A 21202-nucleotide genomic window follows, 5' to 3' on the forward strand; every position below is an offset into this window, starting at 1 on the left:
TTTTGGCCTTCTTGTGTTTCAAGAGTGCAACACTTGGCTAATTATCTCTATTGTTTCAGCAAGTCAGTTTCGCAATAGCAAACGAGCTGTTCAGCTTAAAACTGCAATCGCCACTCACGAGCGGCTTCAGTATCACATAATGTTGATATCGTGCAATATGACCATCGAGCTCTGCACACTATAGCTTCTGAAAGCACTGTAATGAAATAGGCGTATCTCTCGGAGAATGCAATTTCGAAGCGATATCGACAGTCATTATCTCCATCGTTACGGCGGGCCATTCTTTTGTTTATCCCCCACAAACCACGCTAGTGAAACAAGCTCTTTCATATTACTTCGGTGATAAACGGCCGCTCTATTTGATCACGAGTCGTCACATCTTCCTTGTATTGTTCCAAACAATGTACGGCTGGCCAGTATAGATAGGCTAAGGGAGAAAGGTATCTCACGACAATATCGGTATGGACCTGCACATTGATATACCTTTAATTCTGCAGCTGCCAGCAAAGAAAAGCGCGGCTACGGATGATAAAATCTGTTGCTTCCTCTATTTCGTGCACTTTTTTTTTTATCAGATTCACTGTGATCACGCGATAGCGATGTAAGGATTCATAAAGTCTCTCACTTCCAGCTAAGTCTGTCCGAAGCAAATGCTTGCGGTGCCCATTCATGCCTGCGCAGGTATGTCACTCTTTCAACTATTGGTTGCGTCAGTGTAGATCTCGACTGCGTTCTCAGGTTTGCGGAAGCAGTGCCTTTTTTCGAAGAGTTGTCTGGTGGTTTTGTTGCGCCTGGCGATCGGGCCTGCTTCGAGTGGTCTAAGGGAGGTGGACCAACTCGGGCGATTGTGACTTTTGGAACGTCTACTACAACGGATGAAAGCGAACTGATGTAATCTTAATATGCTGACGCAGTGTACCTAGTAATCCCTTCCTCCCATATTCTCAAACTGCGGCCCAGAGCAGTCTCTTTTTTTTTCTGAATAAAAGGTTTCATTCATTCATTCAACGCTTGGTTGAAACGCCACCTTTGAAAGCCCACAATTTGTATTCAAGCGCGAAAGCCAAGGTATAACATTAGGCCGGCCATACCGCAGAACTCCGCTTTTATTTTCAACCCTTTGTTCCCACAGCCACTGAAGTTGCACACGCAAACTTTTTTTTTTCGTATATGTGATAGGAATAGCATACGAAAGCGGGAACAAAACCAAAACATGCAAAATTTAGCTTCAGTTCCCCAAAAATCTAGTGTTCCCATTTGTGGAACGCTGGAAACACCTGTTGTTGTTGTTGTTGCCCCTTCGCACTGGCACATTTTACACTATATCACCATTCTTCTTCATTGTAAATGGGAAATTTGCCTGCTAAAAACTGTGTTTCAACGCATGAATCATTATCATGATTCACAATTATCATAACCGACGCCTTCAGCATCTGTTCAACGCGTTCATCAACAGAATTACCGTCATCATAAATTGTTGACGTGGCCACTTGCTTACGTATCTGATTCAACACTTTCATCATCATCGCTGATGATCGCTGCCATCATCAATGCTTCAAACTTCACGTTAAACACTTTCATCATCACCATCATCATCGTCATTCCAGGCCCATTTACATGCCCACACCTCTTCTTCAACGTGTTTGACCTCATTTTCATCGTCGTCGATCGTCGTTCACCATCATCGCCAATGCGTTCATGATTACCTCAGTTAGTATGAGGAACCAATTACCAGCGCAATTAATGCGGCTGATGTAGAGCGCGTAGCCAGCTCCCGTCCCGGCAACAAACGAAGCTGATCGGTTCCGTGAAGGCGAACGCGGAAGACCCAAGCACGGGAAAGAAAGGAGACTTCTTCGTTCGCACGGTTCACGAGCGGAGCAGTCATGGTCGCCCCCGTTTGGGACTAGAAGGGGACGCCTTACTCGGAAGAGCGTCCGGCAAGAGGCAGCTCAGGCGCAACTATCTGAGTTTACGCCATTGTTGGCATGCACGCGTACCATTGAGAATGACGCGGGGACGCGACCACTTGGCTGACCGAGACAGAGTGGCGGCTGGGAGACGAGCATAACCTCCCCCGCTGTACCTCATTACCTGGTGTTGTTAGGATGTCGGGGCGCCTCGCTGTCGCATGCTCACCTGGTAAGCGCACAGAGCCCAAAGGTGTACTCGCCGTTCTTAAGGAGGCTTCTACGAAGCAACATTTAATGAGAGAGCTGACAAGCTCGAGCGTGAGAACGGCCGCCGACGGAAGTCGGCCGACAGAGGCAGCCCGGCCTGGCATGGGAGATAGTGTCACACGCGGAGAACCTATCCCATTTGCGTGTTGTATTTGGTAACGTGGTTTTTACCAATGCAGTGTCTATTATAAAAGTGTTTCTGCAATTGATTGTGGCAATGCGAGGCCACACGTCTGATTGGCTTGTGTGTATACCCTTTGTTCAACCGACGGTTCAAAAGAGGATCTTTGAATCTGAAATGAAAGAGCGGAGGTTCGGGCTTGGACTCGGGCAGTAGCCTGAGGCTGCAACAAAGCGTCTCTTCACCGGACTACGGCTCTTCCTTCGCGCTGCCACCGTGCACCCGAGTCATCGAGGGGACACATTCCGAACCTCAAACATCTTCCCTCCTTGGCTAGTGTAGAATCTAGTCGAGGAGGGGGAAATTAATTACCTTCAAACTGAATGTTTTCATAATCAGCAGTCAGGGGCCTAGGCAGGGGTTGGCACACTGGACCCGTGCGCCCCCGAACCCGTAATTTTTTCACCGTTGCCTGGAGAGCAAAAAGTGACCATTTTAATGGGTGCCCTCGCCAAAATACTGGAGGCCGAAAAAAATTTCTAGGTACGGCCCTGTCAGCAGTAGCACTGTTAAAAAGGCCTTGGCTTGTTAATAGATCTGCTTCAACGTGTGCTCTCCGAATCTGAACACTCGCTTTTGCTAGTCAGATAAAAACTGTGGCATGTACGTCTTCGTCACTAAAGTGACGCCTCGAATAAAGCAAAAAAAAATTATAAACGTGACTTTCAAAAGGCATATTTAGTTATATTAAATATGATGCTTTGTGTAGAGCCACATGGCAACGAGGCAGATCCTATACCATTCAACGTACTATCAGCCTCTTGCAGGGCATGCCGGGTGGTATACCTGGCCACGACAAGAGTTATTGTATATGCTACCTTTCTATAGCCACGACCGCTGCCTGGCAAACGTCACGGTGATATACCAGCGCTGCGTTTGGGGACTCCCCGCTGCGGCGCCGCTGCAGCGTCCACAAACGTGGACTCCACAGCGAAAACTAAACTTACAAAATTTTGGCCGTTCACAGCGCAACAAAACTCACACAAAAGAAAAACGAAACCTTCCTGTTCTCGAATAAACCCAAATAATTTTAAAAAGCTGTAACGAATTAAGGGTGAACTCTTGAAAAAAAGTAGGTACATACGTCTACGGGTGACTTGACAAGAGCGCTATTCGGTGCACACGTGTGGCTGTTCCTTCACCAGGAGTGGACACATATAACCACAGTTCACAACAACATATAAATGTTATGAACTGCTAAAGTGATGCCTACATTTGAAATCTATTTTTGGCTAGCCTGATCCCACTAAAGTGATATGTATTTTTTTTTGTCCACATATATCGACGCGCTGGGATACAAATGGTTATAGGCTGGGGGGTTTACTGGCGTGCACCTAAATGTACAAGTTTCCGGGTGTTCCTTCATTTTCATTCCAATAAAATGCGAGCGCCATAGCCAAATATTTAACAAGCTCCATCGCGCTTGAAAGCGTGCGACCATCCATGCATCCACCCACGCATCCGTGCGTCTGTCCGTTCGTTCATCCACGCGTCCGTCCATCCGCTCAACTGCTTGTTTGTCTGTCCATCCGTCCGTCCGTCTAGCAAGCACTTTAAGAACTGCCATCTAACATCGTTTTATAGGATATTTGCGAGGAATCCAACTTGATCCAGAAAGAGTTCACGCCGTGCGAAATTTTTCTATCCCTTCATTGACGAGAGATGTCCGCAGTTTTATGGGTTTATGCTCGTACTTCTGTCACCCCGCCGCGGTGGTCTAGTGATTAAGGTACTCGGCTGCTGACCCGCAAGTCGCGGGTTCATATCCCGGCTGCGGCGGCTGCATTTCCGATGGAGGCGGAAATGTTGTAGGCCCGTGTGCTCAGATTTGGGTGCACGTTAAAGAACCCCAGAAGGTCAAAATTTCCGGAGCCCTCTACTACGGCGTCTCTCTTAATCATATGGTGGTTTTGGGACGTTAAACCCCACATATCAGTACTTCTGTCGCTTTGTAAAGAAATTTGCCGACATCGCTCGTCCTCTGACCGACCCTGTTAAGAAGGATACCTCTTTCTACTGGGGACCGCATCAAGAGCGAGCGTTTTATACCCTTATTCAGTGGTTTACAAGTTCACCGATTCTCTCGCACTTCGACCCTACCGCGCCCACTGACGCGAGTGGTCATGGTATCGGCGCTGTTCTCACTCAGCATCAGCAGGACCACGACCGTGCCATCGCCTATGCGAGTCGCCTTCTCTCCACGCCCGAACGCAATTACTCGATAACTGAGCGAGAATGCGTTGCACTCGTTTTGGGCTGTCGAAAAATTTCAGCCGTATTTGTTTGGTCGTCCTTTCAGCATCATCACTGATCACCACGCCCTCTGTTGGCTCTCCTCTTTGAAGGACCCAACTGGACGACTTGCGCGTTGGCATTGCGTCTACAAGAGTATGACTTCACAATAGTGCATAAATCTGGACACATTTACAACGATGCTGACTGCCTTTCTGGCCCTCCTGTGGATCAACCGGACGATACTCATAGTGACATGGACGTCTGTACTCCTTCCAGATCCGACTTTCTCCATATATGCAGCGAGCAATGACGAGACACTGTTCTTCAAAATCTTATGGGCCGCCTAAGCTACGCGTCCACCGACCCCTCTCTCCGGATGTTCGCATTGCGTGACGGTATTTTCTACCACCGCAACATTCAGTGTTACGGTCCTGAGCTCTTACTAGTTGTTCCTAAGCACCTGCGGCTGACCGTGCTTCAGGAATTCCATGACGCTCCTACTGCTGGACACATGACCGCGTAAAGTGCCGCTTCTTCTGGCCTGGGCTCTATCGCTCTGTGGGCCGCTATGTCGCTTCTTGTGACCTGTGTCAGTGGCTTCTGGACATATTCTTTCTATCGCACACAGTAATATCACATATATATATATATATATATATATATATATATATATATATATATATATATATATATATATATATATATATATATATATATATATATATATATATATATATATATATATATATATATATATATATATAGTACTGCGTGCGATAGAAAGAAAAATGATTGGTGTAACCTAGAGAGACAGAAATGAAGACAGCAGACAGCAGAGTGGGTCAGGCAACAAACCGGGATCAAGACAGCATAGTAGAAATCAAGAAGAAATGGACACGGACTAGGCACGTAACGCGTAGGCAGGATAAGCGCTGGTCATTGAGGGTATACTGACTGGACTCTAAAAGAAGGTAAACGCATCAGAGGGAGAGAGAGAGAAAGGTGGGAAGGCGAGATACCGAAGTTTGCCGGCACAAAGTGACAGCAGAAAGCATAAGACTGAGTTGAGCATCGGAACGCAATGTGATTGTGTTCTCATGCTTCTTTTACTTCTTTTTTTTTGTCAATGCAGTCGCTCTGTGTGAAGAATGTACGGTGTGGTGCTGGAGGCTTATTCAGACGACTGATAATGCCGCCTATCGTCTCCTGCACCACGCCAATCATGTATTGTCAAACAAATAAATAAATAAACATCGAAGAGGTCTTCGCCCTGCATGCAGAAGGCAATGTCAAAGGTCAAATCGTTACGTTTAGCCTCATGCACACCACACCGAAAATAATGTAATGCGGCACTACTTGCGTCGAGCGAGCACATGCTTCATTGTAAGTCCTGACGGCATTTCTGAATGTTTGTTTGCGCATCAAAGTTTATAATTGCTGCTTATTACGACAGCCCGCCGCGTAAAGGTGTGAACGTAAACACAACCGCTGAATGAGCTTGCTGGTAAAAAAATTTTATCTCGAGGACAAGCATTTGGACGCCTTGCCCTCCCAGTTGCCTACTCAGAAAGCGTTTTCAGGGGATGAGGGAGAGATCATACTATCTTACTTCATGCATTATCCCACCAGCTTTTGTACGCATGTGCGTGTATAGACAGGCTAAGATAAAACCTACTTAACGTGCACACATGGGCTATTTGGCTGTACAGCACATGTTGTTTTGTGTCCTCTGTGCTGCTTCTTCGAAAAAAAATTAAGTTATCCGTTAAACAATTCTGAAGGGGGAAGCGTATTAGCCTCCCACACTCCTTCCCATCCACTAGGGCCACGTATCATGCTAACCGCACTTGCTTATGTTCTTTTTTTTTTGTAAATTTCCTTTCGAACGGCTCACATGTTCGCTTTATTACATGTTGTGTTTGTTATCTATCGAGGTTATCGCTACCTTAGAATGATCATGAGGCGATATTCCGTTGGATGTACGTGCAGCGATGTGTTTAGCCAAGACGAAGTAAGTCGCGAGTCAACGTGCAGTCTGTTTCCCCACCTGTGTCATCATACCTTCGCCCTGGTGCTGAAATGACCACCCAAGCGACGACGTGCGGTGCAGCCATGGATCCTTGCTGCGCAGGTTAGTCAAATACCGGAGCGCTTGGTGACCCGCTCCTACCCACTCAACCCTTTCCCCATGTGCTCCCAAACCGGTCCCGCGGGGGAGACAATGCAGTGCTCTGACGAGACGACTAGCACGAATGAAAAGGTGGATGTCGTTGCAGAAGCAGGAAAATAACCACAGACGAATAACATATTCAGAAATAAATCACACATCCTATGTTAAGAGCTAAGAAGCTATAGTCTGCACTAGGACCGGCTATGAAGGAGTCTTGAAACTGAAGTAATCGAGCATAATCACAAAATAAAAAAAAGCACTGGAGTGATTTCCCAATCGGGGAAATGGGGGAAGTGCGCTTAGCGGGTACGTGACTGATGTACAGTGTTTTTTAGAAGCAAAGCTCCTAAAGGCGTTGGTCTGTCCATCCCTTGTGTGCACAGGTCAGCACTTTGAGGGACTACTCACTCACACTCACTCACCACAACTTATTCAGCCTTCGCACTCACTCACGTTCATACTAACATCTACTCGCATTCATAGACCCTCACTCACGTTCATACTTACGCCTACTCACACTCTCGTCTCCTCACACTCACTCCTACTCACTAACGTTCATAATTACTCTTGCTTACACTAAGAGTATTCACTCACGTTCATACTCACTTATACTAACACTCAAAGTACTCACTCACGTTCATACTCACTCCTTCTCACACTCATGAGTACTCACTCACGTCCATACTCACTCCTACTCACACTCAGAGTACTCACTCACGTTCATATTCACTGCTAATCACTCATGAGTAATCACTGACGTTCATACTCACTCTTACTCACACTCAGAGTACTCACTCACGTTCATACTCACTCATACTCACACTCATGAGTAGTCACTCACGCTCATATTCACTCCTACTCAAATTCATAGGTACTCACTCACGCACGTTCAAACTCTGAGTGTGAATACTCACACTCAGAGTATTCACTCACGTTCATACTCACTCCTACTCAAACTCATGAGTACTCACTCCCGTTTATACTCCCTCCTTCTCACACTCAGAGTACTCACTCACGTTAATAGTCACTCCTACTCACACTCATGAGTACTCACTCGCGTTCATACTCATAATCAAACTCAAGAGTACTCACTCGCGTTCATACTCATAATCAAACTCAAGAGTACTCACTCGCGTTCATACTCATAATCAAACTCAAGAGTACTCACTCACGTTCATACTCACTCCTACTCACACTCATGAGTACTCACTCACGTTCATACTCACTCATACTCAAACTCAAGAGTACTCACTCACGTTCATTCTCTCTCCTAATCAAACTTATGAGTACTTACTGATGTTCATACTCCCTTCTTGTCACACTCAAAGTACTCACCCACGTTCATACTCACTCTTACTCACACTCAGAATACTCACTCACGTTCATACTTACTGCTTCTCACACTCATGAGTACTCACTCACGTTCATATTTACTTACACTCACACTCACGAGTACTCATTCACGTTCATACTCACTTCTACTCGCATTCATGAGTACTCACTCATGTTGAAGCACACGCCAACTCACACTCTAGGCCCTCGCGTTCATACTCATGACAACTCACACTGATGAGTACTCACTCATTGCATACTGACGACTACTGACATTCGTGAGTACTCACTCACGCTCATACTCACGCCAGCTCACACTCATAGACCGTCACTCACGTTCATACTCATGACTACTCACACTGATGGGTACTCACTCACGTTCATACTCACGCCTACTCACACTCATTGTTCATGACTCACGTTCATACTCACGACTACTCACACTCTTAGAGAAGCACGGACTGCTTGGCGAGTTGGTAATTCATTTTAACTGAGGTGCGCGAGAAATCGAAGTACGAAAGGAAGACACCTGGTCACAGCGTGTCGTGTCCAGGTGTCTCCCTTTTGTACTTCAATTTCGCGCGCACCTCAATTAAGACTCAAAGTTACTCACTCACCTTCACACTCACGCCTGCTCAAGATCATAGGCCCTCACTCACCTCCGCACTCACGCCCGTTCACACTCATAGACGCTCACACCTACTAACACACATCAGCACTCCCGTTCATACTCGCGCCGAATCACGCCCATGAACTCTCCCTCACTCCCACTCACACTCATGAATACTCACTCACGTTCATACTCACGGATACTCACACTGTTGAGCACTCACTCACGTTCAAACTCACGGGTACTCACACTGATGAGTACTCACTCACGTTCAAACTCACGGATACTCACACTGATGAGTACTCACTCACGTTCACACTCACACTCAAAGTACTCACCCACGTTCATACTCATACTCACACTCACAATACTCACTCACGTTCATACTCACTCCTACTCACACTCATGGGTACTCACTCACGTTCATACTCACTCCTACTCACACTCATGAGTACTCACTCACGTTCATACTCTCGCCATCTCACACTCACAGGCCGTCACTCACGTTCATACTCAGGACTACCCACACTGAAAGCACTCACTGACGGTCATACTCAATCTTACACTCATCAGTATTCACTAACACTCACACTCACCACGTTCAAATGAGTATGGGTGAGTGGGAGTGACTACTCATGAGTGAGTATGCCGAGCTATGCTTGTATGTACGTGACCACCTATAGTTCCACCTTTGCAAACTGCCCACTACTTCATCCTTGCAAACATCCCAATTTGCCCCATCAGCGATTCACCACTTCGCCGACCATAAAGCCGTTATAAAGAAGGGGGCACGGAAGCGACGCATAGCTACCACTTACGAATAGCAAAATTTCTTGTATAAATAAATATGGTGTTTGTCACGTCTTTGATGATGTAATGGGCGATATTTGCGGATGGTTCACGGTTTAGCGATGAAACCCTCCAGCGCTGTGTCCCACTCGTCAACATTCACTCCGTGGATATGTTGCGATTTTTTTATTTTCTTGCGTCGCATTGTGCCATGCTCCCTCCTAACTTTTTTTCTTCCTCCATGTCGAAAATCATACCTTCACCTTCTTGCTTAGAAGCGCAAGGCATCATTAGCAACAAGCAAACGACGGAGGCTACGCGATCGTGTCCAGGGAACAATGAAATGTTCCAAGGACGTAAAATGAGAAAATACCCCGATAAAAGATCGCACGGCCATTGTGAATGAAACTTGCGCAAAGAAAAACAACATCAGGGCAGGAAGGAACCTCGAGATAAGAAGCGGCACATTGATATCTGAAGGTACCATATATATAATGACGAATCCGTCTTCGGTTGCAGTAAGACGAATAGGGAAAAGGTACACTCTTCTCAAAGGCAGTTCATTTGTGTCAGCGTTTTCATAGGAGACCAAACCCTTTATCAGCAACACCCTCAGATTACCTTCATCCGTTGTCAAGCCCCATAATAAGTAAGTACATTTATTTCATCCATAGAACGAAATGAGCGTACTTACTGTGTCCATCGGGATTAGCTATGTATATTTACATTTTTTTCTCTTCTATTATTCATCTTTCTCGATAGAGCACATTTTTTGTATGTTCGTGCATGTGAGTCGGTGCATTTGTGTGGGTGGTCTTATAACAACTCATGAATATATATATATATATATATATATATATATATATATATATATATATATATATATATATATATATATATATATATATATATATATATATATATATATATATATATATATATATATCTGTGTGTGTGTGTGTGTGTGTGTGTGTGTGTGTGTGTGTGTAAACGCGAAAACACGTGAATAAGATAACAGCAATCTGTCCCTCTAAATCACACCACCGTATCAGAATCGGCTGATCGCCTACAAGCTCACGATCGCGAGAGCACAGATTACTGGAAAATGGTGCCCACGTATATGCCTGCCACTTTCGCACCTTCGAGGTGCCGCAATTTATCACGAGAGCCGGCTGCGGGCTCTTCGCGTACGACGCTGCCACAGATTTCCGTGAGTTATGACATGCTTCGCGTATAAGTGTGTAATTGAAATAAGACTCTTAAAACAGAAAGCGCTGCTCGCAGTGCTTGCGCGAGGCTGGAACGTAGCGAACACACAACGCTACCTAGTTTTTGCTGTTTTTGCCAGTGAAGCGAAGCTTTTGATAGAAACGCCAAGTTTTAGGGGCGAAGCTCCTTAGGGCGTGGGCTGTGCGTCCCCTGTAGCCTGTATGTAGCCACCTCTAGTTTAGTTCTTGCAGTGTTCACTAGATGGCGGTACCGTCCCCTGTATGTAGCCACCTCTAGTTTAGTTCTTGCAGTGTTCACTAGATGGCGGTACCGTCTCCTGTATGTAGCCACCTCTCGTTTAGTTCTTGTAGTGTTTACTAGATGGTGGTACTTGTAGCTGATGATGAAAAGATGCAAGATGTTATAAACTAGAAAGCGGTACTTGTAGTTGATGAAAGACGCGAGATCTTATAAAATCCGAGGGTTAAAAAGAGTCAATGTTTTTCGATTAATAAATCAGTTGTTAGATTGCGCCAGTTTGTATTCCTTTCTTTGTCCTTGTTCGCCTGCGCATACATTTTCAGGATGGATAGATTCCAACTAGGCCGAATCGCAGTTTTGCTTATAAAATAGGAATGATGTCACATATGGCGCGTGTCATTGGTTGAAGGCAATCGTTCGATTTATTGCGACGACGTACGCTAGGGGGAGCGTTGTAATAAAATCCGTTCGCTGTTGGCGCGCGCTCGGAGTCGCCGGATGGATAAGGCTGCACAGCGGAGAGAGCGCAAGGCGGCAGCAGCGCGCGCTCGCAGACAGAATCCCGATGTGCGAGCGCGCGAGGCAAGGGACATCGCAAGCCAAGGGACATCGCAAGCCATCCATCGTCTAAGAACAAATAAAAGTTGATTTGTGTATATACACACACAGCGTTTCTCACGTCTTTACATGATGATCGACTGGGCGAATTACACGGAAGATTCACAGTTTACCGATGAATCCCTCCGGAGCTTCGCCCATTCATCATCATTCACCCCGTGAATATGCCGTAATTTTTGCTAGTAGTACTAAGTATGGTGACCCTCGCCTATTTTTCGCTGGTTTCGCTCGGTTACCCACGTACACACGTACCATGTAGGTTTAGCTGTCGTGTGATGCGATTTCAATTACGTGACTGTCCGTTACGTGAGTCCCGGAGGGGACATGTCACATGACTAGTTTTAGGTGATCTTTACATGACCAAGATTTGGGGAAATTTGCACGTAGCGTCATCTCTCGCCGTTGACAGCAGCGGCCTGCCGTAACTGTTTGGAAAATAGGCGAAAAATATTACGTGAGACGAAAAAAAAGAGTTATCGAAAACGACTCCTTGTCTCACAGGGCAGAGACTTATATAAACGTTCTGTTAATATAACAGTGTCGCACTACAAACCGCATGACTTCGCAGGGCGTTAAATATTTTACAATGGCGCCCCATGTTTTTTCAATGGGCGGTGTTGAATTGTCCTGGGGAGCCAGGTGCTTTGTAGTGTGATACTAAAGCTTCACGAGAATGTTCCAATAAGTCTCTGGTGTAATACAACACGGAGTCCTTTTCACTAACTAACTTATTTAAAAAGAAACAATTCTTTTCGCCTGTTTCTCATTCAGTCGCAGGACCCCGTTGCTGATGCCGAGAGATGGTGCCACGTAGAGATTTTCTCAAATCCTGGGAACGGTCGCACGCATAACTGTTACGTGTTTTCAATCATTGTTGCGCGATGTCGCGTGATAGCAGTCCAGTGATTATAGTCGGGCACTACTTTAGAAGGCAGCGGCATTTTCCCTTCAAATGCGGATGCACTTGAGCCTCTACCGGTTGGCGCGCCCTTCCGATGGCGTCAACAGACGGACGGCCAGTGACCCTGCCGACTTTGATGCTGCCTTCGTTGTTTCCAGCTCAGCGCGCAAAAGACTGATCGTTGGCAGCGCTGTGATAAGATAGTGGGGCGTCTAACTGCCCGAATGGGCATTTTGAGCTCGACAACGATAATCAGAGAACAATAGTGTTTCGATTCAGATATTACAGCATTGAAGTGTGTTCCTATGCCACTTTGCCAATCGAACATGAAGTGGGAAAGACGTTGCTTTTCTGGAATACGCGTTTTAGAAGCAGTCACAATTTTTCGAGCGGGACTGTTTCCTTAGTCGTGGAGCGAATACGCTGCTGCGTTTTGGTCATCTGGGTGGGGCCTCTCCTGTCTTCTAAAGTTATACCCGACTATAGGTGTTACGTGATGTGTCGGTATTTTGATCAGTGAAAAACCATCACGTATTTTCGCTTGAAGCGTATCACGTAACTGGAAGGTATATTACTTTAGGGCTGTCACAAGACGTTATATGCGATTCACAAGACGTTGTTATGCGATTCGTAGCCACCTGAGTAGTGGTTACGTGATTCGCATGTTGTAGTCGCATGACTAGTTACGTAATATTACTCGATTTTAGCCACGTCACTCGTCGTTTCATAATGTCGCGTGACTTAGTCACTTGACTTAATGCTATACGTGATTGCCTGAAACTTTGGTCACGTCACTAGTTGTTATATGATGTTGCGTGACATTAAGCCTCTTAACGCACTTGTTCGTCATACTTATTGCATTCCATCGCCGGATAAATTGGCGCACATGTTCGTTGTTTGGTTGTTCCCTAGAGTCCTGGCGCAACGCACCACAGGGGATCGGCCATGAAATGGACGGTAGAGCCGAATACGTTCAGAAATGGGTGCTTTAAAAATGAACACATTGGCAAAACAAGGGCGAAAGACTTATAAAAAACGAAAATGAAATAAAGGAAAACCTAACAGACCAATGGGAAATTAAGTCCTACTAGCTTTTATGTTTTACTTATGCCTAAGCCAATTATATGTTCGTTTTGGTTTCTATAGGGCTTCGCATACGACTTCACTAACGAGGCAAGCGTGGGCCGGTTCATTTGTGTTCGTGGTACGGAACTCAAGGAACACCGGATTCTTGTACATTGCTGGTTGGTTGAATTCACAACTGCGCTGCTATTAATATGACCAATGGTGCACACATACAATCAACAGCGTGGAACATATGTCTCTATGGGCGGCGTCGAAAACATAGTGGATGGTCACCACGGTTGCAACGCTTTGTGTTAATGCTATAATTATCAACGATCATGTTATAAATACAACTATGTAAGCAAAGTGCTGCATTCAGTCTTCGAGAACTATTCAAATTGATTTTGCCGCTGTGCAGTTTGTTTCCATTCGGTCTCAAGATTCATTGCTCGTACGGCCATACAGATAGTACGAATTGATTATAATGAGTACTCAATGAATGGTGTCATGAATGGTAATTACCGGACTGTTCTATTGACACAGAACCGAAAGTTGGGCTAGTTGGATATGCGTGGTATAACTGTCGGTCAAGCGCACGAAGAAACACAAAGGAAGAGGGGACAAGTGTGTTTCTTTCCGCGCTTGAACGGCAGTTATACTATTTTCTATTCACATTTTTTCGTTTTACTTTACAGTTAGTTATGTGCCACATTCATGACGAGTCAATTTCGGAACGATCCTAAACCGTCAATACCTTAAGAAATAATTCTTTTTTTTTGGGGGGGGGGGGCACTTTCTTTGCTTAATTTTATGGTTGATCTCACCAGTTTGTTTTCTTTAATGTTCTGCACTTATCGGCGCTATTGTCCTTTAATGGCTTGATAATTTTGACCCTTCCAGCTTTTTGAAAACTTACACAAACGTACTGACTGCAAAGAAAACTGGCACTGAATGGGCGTGCAACCGAGTAAGCTGTACTAAAAATGAACACAATTCTTTTTTTTTATAACTCGACACCCTGACTGAAATCACAATACGTCAGGTCAGGAACAAATCCGAGTTGCGTTACCCGAGAAACATGAGAGAAAGAGAGAGAGAGAGAAAGAGAGAGAGAGAGAGAGAGAGAGAGAGAGAGAGGGAGAGAGAGAAGTAAACGTTTATTTAGAAAACAGTGTTCCGAGCGAGACCCGGTGTCACCCTAAGGTGGGAGAGTTCCTGGACTCTGGCTTCGACTGCCCTCTTGGCCCTGGCGACGAGTTTTCGCTGGTCTTCCAGGTCACTGAGGACGAGCTTGGCCTACCACGTTTCCATTAGGTGGTCGTCGTTTATTCTTGTGGCTTGGTTCCGCTCCAATTGCACATCGTTGTTTGCATGGCACTGGCATTCCACGAGCAAGTGTGCCAGGGTGTCTGGTACGCTGCAGAGTGGGCACATGTAGCCATGTGTCGTTGGTTAGAGGCGGTGCATTAATATGCCATGTATGTAAGTGTTGCTTTGTAGGCGTCTGAAAATCACGCTCTCTTCTTTGGTTGGTGTTGGATGGGGTGTAGGGTACACCCGTCGCTCCAGTTTGTAGTGTTGAAGTAGCCCCGAGTAGGTGTTTTCTACTACCTCCATCTCTGCAGCCACGGATCCGGTATCCTTTGGTCCCAGGGCAGCCCGGCTTACGTGCTCGCGGGCAGTGGCGTGAGCCGCTTCATTTCCCTGTAGACCCTCGTGTCCAGGAACCCAGCTTACGCAGCTATATGGAAGTGGAGAGCTTCGCCGTCAGTGTGTTAATTGCGTCAGCTGTCACGCAATACTTCACATAATTCAGGCAAGCGATTTGCGAGTCAGTGAAAATTACCGCGGCGTCTTTACAGGTGGTGGTGGCGAGAGCGACTGCCGCTTCTTCCGCTGTGTCTGAGTTGCGTGCCTTGACTGTGGCAGACGCTATAACTCTCGGCCTTGAGAGTCGACGACGCTGATAGCATACGCGTTCCTACAATTGCCAATAAATATAAGAATGCATAGCCCACTGCAAGGCGTAATTGGAGCAATGCTATGTGGGGTTTCACGTGTTAATTGCGTGAACCACGCGTCATTATGCATAGAAATTTCAATCATGCATGCGGTATTTTTGAACGAGCACTGATAACCCACACTACGCGTACCTCTGGCATTTCGCCTCAGTCGAAATGCAACCATCGTGCCCATGACCTTCGCGTCAGCAGCCGAGCACCAGAAGCACTGTACCACAGAGTAGGACAAGTCATTGTCATATTTATTAACGGTAAACATGTGCACTACGTACACTGACCTTTAAAATTGCGTGATCGAGGTACAAAATGGTGTTTTGTAATTATAAATAACAACGTTCAGGGATCAAGCGACTTGCGTTGGGGCATGCCGTCGAGAAGGGCTTCGGTTAGCCAAATTTGATGACACAATTCAACATTTAAAATTACAAAGGGGCATTTTGCCTCCGCCTCGTCAAAAAATAAGTAAACAGTCTGCGTTTAAATATAGTATAGGGAGCTTAGCTAGTTTGTATGTATTATTTCTAAAAACTAGCATTTATTCCGTGTGTTAATACAACCGATGAGCAAAGCTCTATTGAAATGGTACACAAATGACTATGCTCAACTAGAAGCCACAATCGTGGCTATTTCGCGTCATGGAATAATGAGAGAAAACGTTCGATTTGTGCTACCCTTGAACCCTTCCTTTCTTTGCGTCAAATAGACGCAACCCTGGCTTCTAATTGAACGTGAGCCGACTAGCCCAACAACGTGTACTTCTAAACGACTACGCGCCTGGTGTCGCTGCCTGTTTTAATGAGTGGGGAGCGGATGTGGGGAGCGTGAGCTGTGCTCCGAGGCGGACACGACTGAGCGAGCGAGTGTGTGGCACGCGTGGCGCTTCGCGAACAAGCCCAGTCAACAGGTTCGCCGGTTTGAGGGGAGAGGGCAAAGACGAAGAAAAAGGGAGAGAGTTGTGATAGTGAGCAAGCGATGATACAGAGGGGAACTTTGACGGTGGTGGCGGGGTGCGGGCTTAAGGAACTTCGCTCCTAAAAAAGACGGGACACGCAAACACGGCCACGAGACGGAAGTGACGACACCAAGGCGTTTGTGCTATCCTAACTTCCTTCTCATGCCCGTGTTTTCACGCCCTGACGTTTTTATAGGCGATAGTCTTTCTTGGGGACCTTCGGCGCAAAACTTTTGGTCTGTCTGTCTATCTCTCGATATATTTTTCTCTTTGTCCGCCTTTAACTGTACGCAAGACGGCACCAAAGTCATACAGTAACCTTCTATATAACTCTATGTCAAAGCGACCAAACATTACTTTCAACGGCCGACACCATCCGCAGTGCCCACCAATATTGCTCAAGTTTTAGCGTTCTTACTTGTGCGATTGTAAATTAAAAATCAATTATTGCGCATATCTGAGGCACCATAGCAACACATCAATATTCTGTATGTGTGTCTTTTTACTAGAAAAAGCTTACATAAAAAATTCTAAGGACCGTAGCGTTGATCACGCTGCTCTGACCATTCAAGGCTTGCACGAAAAGGCAAGTGTTTCCAACGCTTGGCTAAGACGACAACGTGGTTGCACCTACCCGTCGCCTTGCGTTCTAAACCTTATCACCTCAGAGACAGGCGCGCACGCCACGCGCTTGGTTTCCAGGATTACTGCCAGATAGCGCTCATTTCTCACGTGGGACGTGACTTGATGCGCTCGTTCACCTCCGCTGCACGCTCGAGGCACTCTAACGCAGCGCCTCCAAAATACCATTCACCGATTTTCTTGCGCAGAACATCAAATAAACGTTTTGTTTTCTCTCTTCAGACGCAAGGCTTTTGTCTTTCGGCGACATTTGCAGTGTAGCATGCAGATACGGGGCCAATTTTTCATTGCCTCCTGTGCTTCATACGACGCTAATGTAGTTTTATGTAGGTCTTGGTGTAGTTCTAAATCGACCGCTTAATACAAGCACCACTATCGCGAAACTTGAGGATGTGCGTAGCACGGGAAACACAGTGATTCCCAGGGTAATCGCGCTCATGCCGAGGTGGTGGCGCCATCTCTGACGTGGCGCATGTATCAGCCGGATGCTTCATATGAGTTTTTCGCTATTTGAGGTAAACTAGTGCCAACAATTCTTAGTTATTTCTGTAGTTTATAACAAACTGCATCTTGTCAGTTTATTTTTCACTGGTAATGAGCATTTTTGGCCTTCTTATGAGCTTTTATTGACCACCGTGTGACCAAGCGATATGAGAAAGCGAATGGACTACAAGCAGGGCGCTTAAATGCCCCGCCGCGGTGGTCTAGTGGCTAAGGTACTCGGCTGCTGACCCACAGGGCGCGGGTTCGAATCCCGGCTGCGGCGGCTGCATTTCCGATGGAGGCGGAAATGTTGTAGGCCCGTGTGCTCAGATTTGGGTGCACGTTAAAGAACCTCAGGTGGTCTAAATTTCCGGAGCCCTCCACTACGGCGTCTCTCATAATCATATAGTGGTTTTGGGACGTTGATTGATTTGTGGGGTTTAACGTCCCAAAACCATGCTATAATTATGGGAGACGCCGTAGTGGAGGGCTCCGGAAATTTCGACCACCTGGGGTTCTTTAACGTGCACCCAAATCTAGTGGTTTTGGGACGTTAAATCCCACATATCAATCAATCAAATCAGGGTGCTTAAATTATTTAAAGAGAAGTCGATCGACTTGCGGTAGTTTCAGACGAAAACTTATCCGGACCCGGCGACCCCAAACCTCCCGTTCAAGACATATGCAAGACATATTGGCAAGGACGATGGTTCAGAGCCACTCTGGAACACATGCTGTGGGGATGCCGAAGGATAACACCCAACACTGGGGTAAACTTAGGCCTCTAGTGATCCTCTCAGCGCGCGCAGAAAGACTGTGTTGCACCGTCCTGCCAGTGAACATCATCAACCGGTCTGTCGAGCGGGCAGAAGAAGCCGTCAGTAGTCAGGAACTCCTGGCCATCGCCTAGCTCAGACCTTTAACTCGCCCGGTGGACTCGGAGAGCATTTAAGTACAACTATTTGTACTTAAATACAATAGTATAGTATTTAAATAGTTTTAAATGTACTTAAATACAATAGTATTTAAGTACAATACTACCAATTGCCGAACGTGCTCAGAAGACCAGGCATTCAGGGGATCAAGCCCAGCAGATTGAACGTTCCTGAGAACGTTTCTGCGGGATCACCAACTTAGAGCCGATAATCTGACACTCCCACTGCCCTGGGGTAGGATCATTTCATTATTATCATTATCTTCTTTTGCAACCTCACTCAGTTACTGTGACTCGGCATATATCTGTGTTTGCAACGCCAAAGGAAGACGACATTGAGAAGCAACGTATTGTGAAGCAACACCCTTTGCTACACCCTTTACTACACCCTTTGCTTCAAAAAAAAAAAAAAAAAGCCAAGCTAGCAGAGAGCCGAGATGTGTGCTCGAGCTTTTTCGCGCTATTTTAAAATGCGATTTTCCTTAGCGGCACGGTCCTCCAGGATTTCGGCTCCACCGAAATCTAACAGAGATCAAACTCGCGGCCCGGATCGACCTCACAACTTCGGATCGGCAGCCTGAAATGATATCGCGTGATACCTGCTGGAAGGGGACGTCCCAAAACCACCTTATGAGTATGGGAGCCTTCCACTACGGCGTCACACAAGATTTTGGAAATATCTAAGTACACGGGCTTCCATAGAAAACACGGCCGCCGTGGCCGGGATTCAATCCCGCCAGGTGCAAATCAGAAGTCGAGTGCCGGAACCACTAGACCACCGTGGCGGGCAAAATGAGCATCGCCATAGCCACCGTTCCGCAGGGGTTTCCGAACAAGATATGTGTGTGCGTTAGTCATCACTGCTTTATGAAAACACAGACAGCGAGCACTCGTCGCCATAAAATGTCCTACCGTTGACCTTACACCAGTAACAATAAACCAGGAATATCAGAACAAAGTAGCACAACTAAGAGTATCCCAGTCGACGCACGTGGTTTATCAGTCATAACTAAACGCTCTGCTATGAGCTTTGACAAAGCGAAGAGGCCGAGCCGGAGAAGCTGTCTGCGTTGCTTAATCTGATTATATCTGCTACGCAAACGGAAGAGCGCCTGTGCGTGCATCTCAGCTTGAGTATCTGAATGCGTGTTCGTATTTTAGTTTTCTTTCCATAGATACTTGTCCCATATTTATACATTAGCAAAAGCGGCTCTGAGAACCTTGACGTTTTGTTTATCAACTCCCTCGCGCGCACGCGCTGAGTTTCGAAATGCGTCGGTCATCATATTTCTCTTATGGGCCGATTGATGTAGGAAGCTTGTCAGGAACGCCTTTTCTGACGTGCTGCACTGGCCAGAGATTCCTGGGGGAACTGACTCTGCATCAACTTCAGTGACGTCAAAACTTTGCAGGCTGACCGGCTGAACGAGAGAGAAGTGAAACGATAGATCATGCACGCGAAGTTCCTGGCCGTCGCGGTTGCTCTGCTGACCGCTCCGCAACTGGTAAGTCTTACACAACTAAAGCGCGCTAGTTTTTTTTTGTTTTTTTGGTACTAGAAGCCTGCTTGTTAGCGATAGTTGCTGCACGTCTTAAGCGTCACATACGATTTTTATTACTGACGGAATGTCGCAGAATAAAATGAGATGATGTATGTGCGGAAAATTGTGCTCTTCAAACCAGCTACAATACAGAAAAAAAAAAGGCTCGCTAGGAACCTTATACATTGGTCTAAGACGACTGGTCAATTCGTGAGGCTTTTTCATTGGGCATTTAATAGATGACTCTCTTTTTTCACCATGATATGCTCATTTGATGCGAACAATTCAGTTGGCTGCAGAAAGCGCTTCTCATTGTTGACACTTGTTCGTTCTTTTTTCGAGAACGGAGGAGAAGAGAGTCACCCTTAGAGCTATGTTTCACATACAGCATGGAAATAGCCAGGCCTACAGCCTGTTATTCAGTCATAATGAAATATTGTTGCTGGAATGAGTAGCGAGTGACACTCGCTGCTTGAGACCTCCGTGTTAGGACCTCCGTGTCAAGAGCCCGAGCGACAGGGACAAGAAATGTGTGAAAGAGGGGAAAGGGAAGAGAAGGAAAAGGAAAGACAGAGAGAGTAAATTCACTGCAGCGTGTAGAATTCCACCGCAAGTCAGAGGCGATATCACAAACCTGTCGTCCACAAAAAGCTCAAGAAGGTTTTCACTGCCTTGTGGGCTGTCGAGAGATGTGGACGGCGCTGTAATGGCACCCGCACAGGAATTGTCCCATCATCCAGTGTCCGAGTTGCGTTGGCAACTGTACTTGTATTTCTAAGACTGATCGAGGAGAGTGACACAACAGGTGTTCGATATTATCGTCGGTGTCGCAAACATAGTATACCGCACTATCAGTCATTCCAATTGACGTGCTTTGGTTCATATACCACGACGCAGCAAGCGATTGAAGGGAAAATGATGGTTGTAACCTTAAGAGACAAGAAGAGAGCAGAGAGGGTCAGGGAACAAACTGGAGTTGAGGATACCATAGGTGAAATAAAGACGAAGAAATGGACATGGGCCGGGCAACTAGCGCGTAAGCAGGATAACTTCTGGTCATTAAGGGTAACTGACTAGA

The 21202-nt window shown here is 46.2% G+C and overlaps 1 protein-coding gene across 3 annotated transcripts in view; it reads left to right on the forward strand.

Moving 5' to 3' along the window:
• Window positions 1-591: 591 nt before the first annotated feature.
• The window catches only part of LOC119180039 (dermonecrotic toxin SPH), a 42701-nt gene continuing 22090 nt past the window's right edge, over window positions 592-21202 (forward strand). Inside the window, exons 1-2 of one of the 3 annotated variants that reach the window (XM_037431170.2) lie at window positions 592-681; window positions 19996-20088. In XM_037431170.2, coding sequence (XP_037287067.2) covers window positions 20035-20088 — 54 coding nt within the window. In that variant the 5' untranslated portion in view covers window positions 592-681; window positions 19996-20034. Of the gene's footprint in view, window positions 682-10013; window positions 10147-19831; window positions 20089-21202 lie in introns of those variants that run through there. The other 2 variants (XM_075869185.1, XM_075869186.1) reach the window with 2 other exon arrangements.

Source organism: Rhipicephalus microplus, chromosome 7, assembly GCF_043290135.1.
Source record: "Rhipicephalus microplus isolate Deutch F79 chromosome 7, USDA_Rmic, whole genome shotgun sequence".
Classification (NCBI taxonomy): domain Eukaryota; kingdom Metazoa; phylum Arthropoda; class Arachnida; order Ixodida; family Ixodidae; genus Rhipicephalus; species Rhipicephalus microplus.